The sequence below is a fragment of the Rhagoletis pomonella genome, unplaced genomic scaffold (genome assembly GCF_013731165.1).
Source record: "Rhagoletis pomonella isolate Grant_MI unplaced genomic scaffold, Rhpom_1.0 Rhpom_scaffold_00006, whole genome shotgun sequence".
NCBI lineage: Eukaryota > Metazoa > Arthropoda > Insecta > Diptera > Tephritidae > Rhagoletis > Rhagoletis pomonella.
This window is the reverse complement of record NW_023458560.1, coordinates 56,883,061-56,895,481: the sequence shown is the minus strand read 5'-3', so window position 1 is coordinate 56,895,481 and position 12,421 is coordinate 56,883,061. Positions and strand designations below refer to the sequence as shown.

Below are 12,421 nucleotides of genomic sequence, written 5' to 3'. Positions count from 1 at the left end.
TATCCTTATCCTTATCCTTATCCTTATCCTTATCCTTATCCTTATCCCTGTCCTTATCCTCTTCCCAATTATTTTCCTTATTCTCCTCCCATTCCAATTATTTTCCTTATTCTTTTCCATATTCTCCTCATCCTCCTCCTAAATGCCAAGTTATTTTCTTATAGTTTCATAGCAGGGTGAAACTTGTTGATCTGAGGTCAGGTCTGATAAATTTCAAACCCACCCTATTGCTTTTCTTTTTTTCTTTCATATCCTCTTACCACATATCTTTGTATGAATGCGCAAAAACCTACATTGAAATGCATTTATTTACGTCGTTTTTTACCTCCTTTACCATCAAGAGTCATAAAATTTTCAACTTTACGAATTTCACCGCCGCACGTTGCTAAAGCGGAGACAGCTATTAAACACACAATGCAAATGTCAAAACATGCCATGCCGAGTGGCACGTAAGAGGGCATAGCGCTGCACAGTATTCGCACTCACGTACCACCCACAACTTCCACTCGCTTGCAATCATCAACCTATTTCTGGCAAGTTTCTTTCGCCACCCGCTTCGCCTCAAGTACTAATATCCACTTTTGAAACAATTTTCGTACCGACGCGGACACGTAAATAAATGCAATGGAAAAGTTTGAAATTGAATATAGCCAAAAGAGTTGTGAAAGACGCCCGGGACCCGCCCCCCGCCTGCTCTCTACAGAAATATCAAAATGCTGCTGCTATAAGCGAGTATAAAAAGTAAGAATTTCAAAAGAAATAAAGGCAAAAGAGGGAAAACAATTCAAGGAATAAATACCAACGTAAGCTGCAAGTGAATCGAGCGAATAAAGGAAGGGAAATAGTTAGGAAGGAAATACACAGATATTTAGTAGTTGTGGCAGGTTAAGCAGGAACCCAGTAACCGAGTTACGTTTGCTCAACAGTGTGTGTGTGTGTGTGTGTGATCAGTAGTGGCAGTCGGTGAGTGGTAAAATGCAATGCCGCCGGGCGGCGGAAATATGAGCGGAAAAGGCGGGCATACAAAGTTTGCAATTAGAAATTTGTGAATTGAAAAGTTCGCTAACGCAAAGAAAATACGAATCGAAAGGCGAGTTGGGAGAAGTGATGTCGAATAGAACATCAATTTGGGGCTGAACTGTGTGGAATTAATACCGCAGAAAAGGTAAAATTACCTGAAAATAATCTAAGTGCCCTAGAAGGTGGGCACAACATCCATGACATAAGCATTCATATGCCCTGGCAGCGGAGCGTGTCGTGGGCGATAAAATGGCTGATATTCTTGCTAGAAAAATGGCTGTACTGAAATTTATTTTTCCTGTTTCCTTTATCAGTCTGCCATGGAGCTCCGTCAGGCTGAATTATTGGAAGAGGGTGTGCTGGCAAATGATACCTTGTCAAACCTAGGAGTTATTAGTTCTGTTAAAAGCTGATTGTGCCAATGTAAAACCCTTTCTAGGTTCAGTTTTCCTTTTCTAGATTAACAGAACCCAGAAGCACTTAACCCGAGTAACATTTAGGCAAGGAACCTCGCGGCTTGAAATCAATCAAGGGTATATTGAAATATATGCATCGTTCTTGGTCGTGGTAACTAAGTGACCTCCTCCATGCCCTGTTTGTAAATACAATGTAGTATAGGGAGCTTGTGTCCGTTCCTTACTTGAGTTTAAAATCTATTCAATTGATGAAGAAACATCAAATAAAAATAAAGCTAGTACTAACATAAACCAGCAATATTTCTTCACTATGTAAGGGCGATATAGAAATTCTATTCTCTTAGAATATCAAAGGCAAAATATTGGGCTTTCAATTGTACTAGTATGATCTCAATATCGATTCGGATCTTAAGCTTGGGTTGCTGGGTTGGTTTGCATCATTTTTGGCATACTTGTAGTCCATGGCGTATGAGTAACATTTCACCATATATCATTAAAATAATCATTGCGCATTTTCGTTTGCCTCACCACTCTTTTATTTATTAATCGATTTTCTTCGCTAGTAGCTTGATTTTTTCGTAAAAGAACAGACGTTGTGAAAACGCCATCGAATTCTAGAGCCCAAAATTAAGTGTCTGGTTTTTGCCGTTACAAAACTTTAGAATTTACCTACAGTGTAATAAGTAGTGTTAGGAAGTATCGAGTATTTTTGAGGATCGAGTTCTTTGGTATCGATACTTTCTTTAAATATGCACATGTTGGTAACATTTCAGATATGACGTTTTTGAACCGTAAGAACCATCGAGATGAATAGATTATATAGCAACATATTTTTTGTTTCAAAAATTTAAGCGAAAATCAAGTGGTAAAAATTAAAGCGAATTTTCATCACCAAACTTCGAAAACGTATACCGTGTGCCCAAATATTCCAACACTGACAGATCAACTGTAAAGAGGGACGTAAGTCGAGAGCAGAGCAGAGTGCCGCGTGTCTTAGTTAAAGAAGAGCTCATTGTGCGTGGGGAGGCTCAGCGCGAAAAGGAGGAAATACTGAAGCACTGCAGTGAAAGTAAAATGCTTGGCATGAATGCCTTATTAAATTGATGATGATGAGCGTGACGATGACGATGACGATGACGATGACTACCAAATATTAGATGATAATGATAACGTCGAAGGAAGAAAGCTATAAATTACGCTTCCGACGCAAATTCAGTCAGTGCACATGAATGGCTGCCATGCCTGCCATGCCTGCAACTGGAAGAATGCAACTAATGACCAAAACTATGTTTGCTGCTCATATTCAAGTTGCTGGATGATGATGTTCATGTTGATATGCTTGATTATGATCGTTGCAATTTCTTATTACAAAACTGTTAATGACTATTTTGCCTTTAGGTGAAACTAAGGCGATTTTGGCAAGAATGATGACAGCCATTAGAGAGTAGGTATGTACATACATACATACGTACGCCAACGTTGCCTTTCATAATGGAAATGCTGGCGCTGCACTTCGGGAACTAACTATGCATTTCGTTTGTTGATTTATTTATTATTTTTTATTTGTTTTTTTTTTGTCTTGTTGTTGCTTTTGTTTACTTTTCTCCAATAGTTGCCTTTATTTATGTTCGTGACATTGCCGGAAATGGAAATTGTTATAATCAGTAGTAGTAGTAGTAGCGACGTTGTTGTTGCTGTTGCACTTGCTACCACCAAAGTCCTAACTAACAACAACATTAATTGGACAAAATTTTCAACGACAGCTACAAAAACATTAACAACAACTCGCTGGCTGGCAGCTATGCAGTCGTCATCGCCGTTGACAGCCCAACGGTAGATTACACGAAAACTAGGCGCTCCTATGCCATAACCGAACAGTTGAGTTGCCTGAGTATGATGTGTTCGTGTGTATGAGTGCAGTGTTTAGCAATTCTCTGAGTTGGCAATAGCAGGAAGTAATTTGAATTAAGCGCCATTTATACTTGCTACTCTAAGCAATTTTCAAATTTCAAAAAGTTTGACTATGAAAAGTAATTTTTGGCCAAGCGGATATGCAATTGAAATGAAAACGAAGGCAAGAAGTTGAAAACTTAGGTACTACTAAATATTAATGGGAAGACGAGCGGCCAGCGGAGTGTGTGGCGTGTAGTACCTACGAAAGTTGGCAGAAGCAAAAAGTAAACTGGCCTAATGCGCGTCTTTAAGTCGAAAATGTTTTTGGAAGAGTGTAAGGTAAACCAACTGAGTAAACTTGTTTCAAAGTGACGTAATGCAATTTGCTGATGTTGCGTGGAAGTAGAGTAAAAAAAAAAAAAAATTATACGTGAAGTAGCCTGGAAATGGGAGGTAAAGGGTGCTAAACTGTTCTGGGAATGGTGCAATGGAAGACTGGCGAATGTACATAACTATGGATGTATGGATGTGTATACATATTAATGAGTTCTAAAAAGGCATTTGAGCTCGATCTGTTTTTATTTTTTTGTTTTTATTGTTTTTGCTGTGGAAATATGAGCGATTCTTCAAAAAGAAGGTGCTGCATTGCAGAGAAAGAGAAGGAAATTTTAGTAAAAATCCTTTTCGTTATTTTGAGTAAGAAGTGCCTATTTGAATATTGAAAATTTACGAAAAGACTTCATAACTCAAAAAACGAAATTCTTGAGCAAATAACGCATTACTCGTTACTCGTTTAATCACGCCCCATTTATGTTAAAATTTTGTGCTAAAATCTTCTGTTATTTTCGCATAAGAAGACATCTCTTTTTTCTACATTTTGATAGCAAATTTATAACTTAAAACGCGTCTCTTAAAAAATATGTTTTTTTGTTTGTGGAGCGACCTTCCATAAAGTGTGCGAGAAAATTCCGAAGGGTCCCAGAAAAAGTCCGAAGTGATCGCAATGGCAAATAAAAAATCCAGAAAAATTCCAATAAATCTTCAAACGATCGGAAAACAATCCAGAATTGTCCGTTATGTCTACTAAGCATACCCTTAAGAATGCCGAAATCACTCCAAAGAATCACAAAATATTACGAAATGTCCCGAAAAAGCCCAAAACCTACGCAATAAAAACGAAGGTCGCCAAAATGTCTCAAAAAATTACCGGAATTTGTGAAATGAAAAACGAGAGGCCTTGAAACGTGCGCAATGACAAATAAGATAAACATAAAATCTTGCAAATCCTTTTAACGTTCCTTCTTATGTTCGCGACCAGATCGGGGATGTTTCGAAATGTCCCAAAAACATCCCGAATAAACCTCTAAGAATTCCGAAATCTCTTAAAATATCCTTAAATGTATTCACTAAAAAGTGTAAAATTGCGAAAGTTAAAGAAAGACCTTCGCCAGAAAATCCCAAATAATTTGTTATTCCTCAAAAACATTTTATTTTCTATAGAATAACTAAAACACACCCAAAAGTCCTGAAATATCGGCGAATTGTGCGAAAAAAGTCTTGAAATTTAAAAAATTGAAAAACCGCCATATCCCGAAAATATTCCACAATTTAAGCAGAAAACCTGCGAATGAAGGCGAAAAAATACCCAGTAATGTGAACCCCTAGGGATCCCGAAAAAATACATACAAGTTCCGAAATCACTCCGAAACCTCGCAAAATGTATCGAAAAGTCCAAAAAATGTTAGTAAATAAAAAGCGAAAAACACGGATGGAATAGAGATAAATTAATAAGTTACATAAAATATTACAACAATGTGAATGTCGAACGAAAGGGGCTCCAAAAGGCTTTATTTCGAAAATATTTTTTAAGGGATTGCCACATCTTAAACATGTTAAAATCCCATTAAAAATAATTTAATTAAAATATCACAACAATGTTGGTGTCGAAATAAATGGGTTTAAGAACGATTTTTCAGAGAAATATTTTTTTAAGAAGGTTGCCACCTGTACAATAAGTTAAAATCGATTTAATTAACTAGGTAAACGAAATTATTTTATATGGTTATCAAACGAGAGAGGCTTAATAATGCTATGTTTCAAAAATAGTTTCAAAGGGGCTGCCACCTGTTTAGAAATTAAAAATGATTTTAATCAACAATATGTATGGAATATTCTAATATGGATATCAACCGAGAGGGTTTAAGCAAAATATACTTCAAAAAATAGTCTTAAAGGGGCTGCCACCTGATACAGGATTTTTTTTTTAAGAGTTACCGCCTTTTTCAAAAGTTAGAGTCCATCAATTAATAAGCTAAATAAAATAGGAAAAAGGGGTTTTAAGGAGGTTGCCACCTGTTAAAATTGTTTTTGTTATTTTTTGGCCTTATAACAATTATATTCAACAATTTATGTTGAGCTCGAGGCCGTTTTTTAAATGAAAATTTATTTTGGAAAAGCAACAATAATTTGAAAAAATGGTAGAAGTGATAAATTTTAATATCTAAAATATTTTTAAAGAGGGTTGCCACCAGCTTAGGAAGTTGTATACAATTTAATTGACAAGTTAAATAAAATTTTACTAATGTTGTAAATGAGAAGGTTTGTGAGGTCTTCTGTGAGTATGTCTATTGTTCTTTCTTTGGATAAAATTGAGCCAGGAGATATATAACATATTTTAGAAGAAGGTTGCAAAAAAATTAAATTTTTTTTTTAAATTATAAGTTCAGGGAATTTGTACAATTTGGGTGCCGAACAAATGAGTTTAAAAAGAGTTTTAGAACGGAAATATTTTTAATAGGATTTCTGCCTATTTAAAAAATATTGAATCAATTTTGTTATAAGTTAAATGAAGTATTACAAAAGGGGTCGAAAACGAAAGCTCTAGATAATTTTGTTATTATTCAGCCTAAAAAGTTCTTTCGATCCTCTTTTTGTTTCTTATAGCTTAACAGGTTTAGGGCTCTATTTCTACATGTTGGAGGGTTGCCATCTGTTAAGAAAGTCAACTTGAATTTGAATTAAGGGCTTTAGGTAATTAAAATATTAGATCAAAACATGGGTGTCAGATGAAAGAAACTTAAGAAGATTTTAGCTTGAAAATATTTTGAAGAGGGTAAAAAAATTAGTTGGGGCCTCCTGTTTTTGGGTGAGTTTAAGTACGTAATGTTTTATAAAAAAAAATAAAATAAAATAAAAAAATTTCACACATCTAGTGAAGCGGCTGTTGAAAAACTAGCATATTTATAAGAAGTGGGTTTGCGCCAGCTCAAGTTTCCTCTTATTTTGGCGGCGTGCCTGAGAATAACTACATAAATATGTATGTTTTAAATTGATATACACACGTGGATATAACTTAGTTGATTTAGTTAGTATTCACTCATTTATTAACAACCCAAGAACTGGCAATTTTTTTTCTAATTTTGTAAGTAAATTAACTAAATTAAACTTTCTGCATAATGAAAGGACAACTTTAATAGTCGCCATCAACATTCATTACAAAATCACATTTTCTTATTTTTTTCTACTTGCAGACCACGAAAGAAATCAGCAGCAGGTGAAGGCTTAGAGAATAAAACCCAAATGGTTAAAACAACAAGGGAGACATTAAAGCTAACAAATTACTTCGTTCAGAAGACGAATTAAGCAGAGAATATAAAGAAAAATGAGCGGCGGAAGAGCTGAATGAAGTACATCAAATGAGGGAGAAAGTTAATACTTGCAGAAAATTAAAGGGGGAAATGTGTATATAAAAGTGTGCATTGAAGTGATCCACATAATGAAAAATTGAAGCAAAAAAGGAAGAAAAAATTAAATGGAAAAATTAGAAAGAAAAATTTGATGAGGAAAAAGAAATTAAAATGACAACGTATAATAAGAAACACGAAATTATTAAGGATAAAGGAAATAAAAGTAACAAAAAACTTAATTCAAAAAATGCGAAAGTGTTGGAAAACATCTTACAAGAGGAGTGAAATAAAAATTAATTATTTAAAAGACATTTGAGCTAAAAATTTAGCAGAAGCAAAGAAAAGTAATACAAATTTTCAAAAGTTGCCAATAATTGTCGGTATATGTATGTATGCATGTGTGCTGGTGCATATGTATTGGTGTTGATAGCATGAAATGTGAAAATCAAGTCGCAAGTGCAAGCCAGGCGTGCAAGCAAGATAAGCACGCCATTATAGAATGACTAACTGGCGAATACTACCAAACAATAATACACTGAACAATACACAGGGGTCCCGGGGGCGTATACGTAACCTCAACAAAGAGCAAATAAGGGAAATGAAATGACTGAATGAATGAATTACTGTGCAACGAAGCGAAGTCAAGTGCATGTAATCATGTAAAGAATAGAAAAGTACCAGAAGGAAAAAGAACAAACGAAAAAGAAAAAAGAAGAGGCGAAAGAGCTAAAGAAAAGTGCAACAAAAATTTTAGTACTCGTACAATAAAATTAGTGTTACAGCAAATTAGTGCTAGAAAAAAAGCACAAAAAAAGTGGAGTGAAATAAAAATATTGGATGAAACAAAAATGTGAAAGAACTAAGAAAGTAAAATAAATGAAAGGAAAATAATGAACTCGCCGGCAAGTTAGAATGAAATTAATGCGGTGAATAGCGCGAGTTTGGAAAGGACGAGAGAGAGAGAGGTGGGGTGAAAAGTGGTGCTAGAGAAAAACTTGTTACAAGTGCATACACGCGGCGGAGCCGTGCGGAGGAGTAGGAACAATTGCATTAAGTTTAGAGCTGAGAAGTAGCGCAGCGGAGTGAAGTGAGTGGGAGAGCAAGTGAAGTGAATTAGAAGAGCTGCAGTGGCTGCAGGCAAAACTAGCGTGCTGGGCGTGGTGTCGACGACGTAAGCATAGCTAAAGGTACAATTAGCAGCTTTCCTTTCCTTTGAACAACAACAACAGCAAGGGCAGATAAAAGTGTTGCTGGGTAAAATAAATAAATAAAAGATGAAAACAAACTAAATTAAAAATTACACAGACTGTACCCCGAAGTACGATTACTTTCTAATTACAGCTTCTTAGATGTGGCTGCAGGCAACTTAGTTCGCTGTGGAGGCGCTGAGGCACATTGCATGTTGCCAGAATTTTAATAAAGCAAACACGAACAGTATGTGCGAGAAAAGTGAACAATTTCACTGCGCCACTAAACACAACAACAGCAGCTGCAGCAGCAGCAATAAAAACAAGCTGCTTACACCTGCATGCAGCATACTTTTAGGCGCTAAAGCTTTAGTACCAACGTCGTCTAGTATTGGCGCAATGTTAGCGCGGCAATTGAGGCGCTGGCTGGCATGTCGACGTCGTAGGAAGCGGAGAAAGAGCCACGAGGAGGAGCAGCAAAACAAGTGCGACAACAAAAACAACAACAGAACAGGCAAAACAACAGCCAGCAGTAGTAGAGGTGGCATAGAAAAACAAAGTAGAGGCATACGTGTAATCAACAGCAAACGTAATGAGAACAGTGCCAGCCGGGCAATGGCATTAACAGCAAGATTGTTGCTTGCTGCGAATTACAAGCAGAGCGGCTTGTTGCTAGCGCGAAACAGCAATTGCCTGGCAACTGAAAAAATGGCAGCAGTGGTAGAGTTGGAAGAATGCATTTTACCACGGCCATTGTTAGCTGTGTGTACTGCAACAATAAAGACAAAAACAACAACTGCATCACTAATAAGGCCGTTGTCAAAGTTGGTAAAAAGCAAGCGGCTCTCAAGCAGACGGAGACCGGGGGCAGTGGTGGGAGCAGACAAGATGATGCACCAGGAAAAGCAGCAACAGCAGCAAAAAGCGGCATACTCACAAACAGCCGCTACTGTGGCGAATGATTTGCCTTCCACTTACCCAGAAGAAGAAGAAGAAGAACAACAACAACAACAACAACAGAAACAAAATTTCCGGCAATTTCCCGCTGACAACCCACTCCAAGCGCGCCTACAAGCCGAGGCAAATGAGAGGCAAACAACATTTTTGGGCATGCAATATAGTAGCCAGCACGAAATGCAGCATGAAACACATGAGCTGCAACAACAACAAACTAAGCAACAACACTGCCTACCAGCGCTAGCAGCAGCAACGTCGGCTGCTGCAAAACAGCGAGTAGCTTCAAAAGAATGCGTCCAACAACGAAGTTGGCGAAATTTAATTGCATGTATTGTACGTGTACCCCATGCAGAAACAAGTGAAACAGCAACAACAACCACTGTGATGTTAAACAGTGCTGTGCACCCAGCAACAGCAACAGCAACAGTAAAAGCAACAACAGCAACTGGAGCAGCAACGCAAATCAATTCAAGGCGCGCATGTATCGCTTCTGTCGAAAGCAACAGCGCGCACGAAAAAAAAGCACCCACAGCAAAGGCAATAAAAAGTTTGCCAATAACAACAAAAAATGCGACAGCAACATTAACTAGCATGCCATCACAGCTCGAACATGTGCCGTTTGTTGTTGCGACGCGTAAATCCAAATGTCGCAGAACATTCGCGTTGACAAGCGCATTAACAACGTCGACGATGACGACGACGACGACGACGACTACGGCTACGGCTATGACAAAAAAACCAACAGTGATAAAGGCTACAAAAACAACAACGAGAATGAGTAAAACAAAAGCGCCATTAGCCCGCAACAGAACACTGGCAGCTTTTTTTGGCGATATTTTGACACTGCTTGTTGGCTCAGTGGCGCTACATGCTACCGGTAAGTCCACCGATTTATGTACATACATACAGATAAACTTACGCATTTGCGTTTTTGAAAGATAAATTTTATTTGTGGATATGTACTTATATGGGGCATTCCGAGTCAAATCGGACACCTTTTGGCTTTTGCATTTCTTCTTTTTTTAATAATTTATAATGTTACTTAATTAATTTTTTTTTGTACAGTCGTTTTCGAGATATCGATTTTTCAATCGATTTATCAATGTTCAAAAACGCATTTCTATAAAATTTCAGAATATTTAATATAAATGTTGATAAAAAAAAAAAATGCATCGATCGATTTTCTTGAAATTTTTTTTCTGGAAAACTGTCACTCATTCCGGAACTTTTAATGCTGGATTTCCATTAGACATTAAATGGAAAAAATTGTAATGACAAAGTTGCACATTAAAAAAATAATCGTGTCATTACGTTTAAGATAGTCATTAAGTTCATTTTCACATGGCATTTTTTAAATGAAACCAAATTTTGTCATTTCAATGTCTAGTGCGAATTCGCCATAGGACTGGCTCGATAATGTTTAAATTAATGAAAAACTATTCGATAATTAAAAACAATAAAAACCTACTTTTTAATTTTAAATTTTTAATTATTAAAAAATTTAAATAATCCTCTCACAAAATGGTTTATTTTTTAACCACAAAAAATACTTTTTTTATTTTCATTTTTAAAAGCTAAATTTTGCAATAAAATTTAAATTTAAAAACTAAATTTAACAAAGTACAGATTTTTATCAAATGATGGCTAAAAATATAAAAAAAAAGTTTAGCAAATCAAACTTTTGAGAGGCTAGGCTTACCGAAAAATTCTTAAGCAATTCTCTTCCAAAAAAATTTAATGTTTTTTTTTGGAAATTCAAAGAGAAAAAAAGATTTTTTTTTTTAGCTGAAGAAAAAATGAAAACATTTTTTATTTTATTTTTGCCTGCGTCAAATGAAATGCGTTCATGAAATTCTAGAGAGAAACAAACTCTGCATAACTGCAGTGGAAAGTGCTACGCCGCGATTCATGTAATCGATTTGTAAACTAAACAATTTGGTGTTTTTTTTTGTAAGAGATATGAACAAGAAATTATGTAGCTCATACGCCATGTACGACTATCCGAGCATTTGATCGTAGTACTTTCCACTTAAATTATCTATGCAATTTCCAATGCAATTTCTTCCTCTTCAATATAGTATTAAAATAATTTTTGATTAATTCATTTAAAAATTCTTGGCGTTAAGTTCGACAAAATTTACTAGTTGTTTAACAATTTAAAATCCGGAGAAAATAGATCTCATTTTCGTTGGACATGGAGGCCTCTCTCAATTGGTACTATAACATAAAAAATTATGCAAAAGCTAAATGACGTCCGAATTGAGCTGGAATGCCCCAAAAGTGTACATATTTGGGGTGCTCAAACAGTTCTTAAAAAAATTACATGGAGTGGGCAAGCTTTTTTAGTGCTCACGAAAATACATATTTAAATTGTGGCCAACGATTTATACGCTTTGCTGAAAATTAGGCATATCCGAATAGGACTACTTTTTATTCTCCTTTATGTAAAACTAGCCTATACCCGTGCGATTCACCCCACCTATATATTAAACATTTATACAAAATAATTTGAAATGTTACAATATGTTATATTTCTTCTCTCATTGTACTATAGCTGTATAATTTTTTTAAGCGAGGTAAGGTATTAAGAGCGCTTAAAATTATCGAACTATATAATATTGTTTGCACGGTAGATTTTGTAGTGATAATATGTGAGATACCTTTAAGCTTAAACTGGTTCAAGAGACCCGCTGCGTCAACGTGTATATTTCTTGGAGTTGCAACGCCCGGATTTTAATATTTCCAACTTTACTTTACAACTTCCAGAGTTATGCACCATGCGAATTTTGCATCATATCAGAGTAGCTATGTCCTTTTTCTATTAACTCCGAAATTTGTTAAGTCTTCACAAGAAATTGCACTACCTTAGCAAAATTACTTCCAGAGAATTGCTGTATGAAAGGCTCAGTATGTACGGAAAGCGCCGTACCCCCTTTTAAAATAACCACCACTATTGTCCATAGGTATATGAAGTATTTCACATACTTACCTCCCTACCAAGCTCCACTACTCTTAACTCAAAAACATTCAAAGCTACACAGTATCAAACATTTTCTTTTGTATGGGGGGTGTCACACCCCCTTTTCCTATAACTCATAATTCTCCATGTGTATGGAAATGATTTTGTATCATTCGATACCATGTTCCAGTACACCACTATAAACACTACAAATACGCCGTATGGAAAATTTATTATATGTATATGAGATGAGCTACGCCCTCTAATTCAATTATGCCCATTTTTCACCATGAGGTTGGCATC

At 36.0% G+C, this 12,421-nt stretch overlaps 2 protein-coding genes across 2 annotated transcripts in view; both read left to right on the top strand.

Annotated features, from left to right (window-relative positions):
* LOC118740998 (cryptochrome-1) overlaps positions 1-7,699 on the top strand; it is a 202,265-nt gene extending 194,566 nt beyond the window's left edge. The window contains exon 3 of the mRNA XM_036472778.1: positions 6,860-7,699. Within this exon, the coding sequence (XP_036328671.1) occupies positions 6,860-6,886 (27 nt within the window). The 3' untranslated portion in view covers positions 6,887-7,699. The remainder of the gene's footprint in view (positions 1-6,859) is intronic.
* Positions 7,700-8,451: 752 nt separating this feature from the next.
* On the top strand, positions 8,452-11,721 carry LOC118741995 (protein hunchback-like). The gene is made up of 2 exons (XM_036473960.1): positions 8,452-10,036; positions 11,714-11,721. Exons 1-2 carry the CDS (start codon positions 8,452-8,454, stop codon positions 11,719-11,721), a joined length of 1,593 nt encoding a protein of 530 aa, XP_036329853.1.
* The last annotated feature ends 700 nt before the right edge of the window (positions 11,722-12,421 follow it).

Excerpts from the sequence above, each read along its gene's own strand:
- LOC118741995 (XM_036473960.1), top strand. The coding sequence starts at position 8,452 with ATGTGCGAGAAAAGTGAACAATTTCACTGCGCCACTAAACACAACAAC.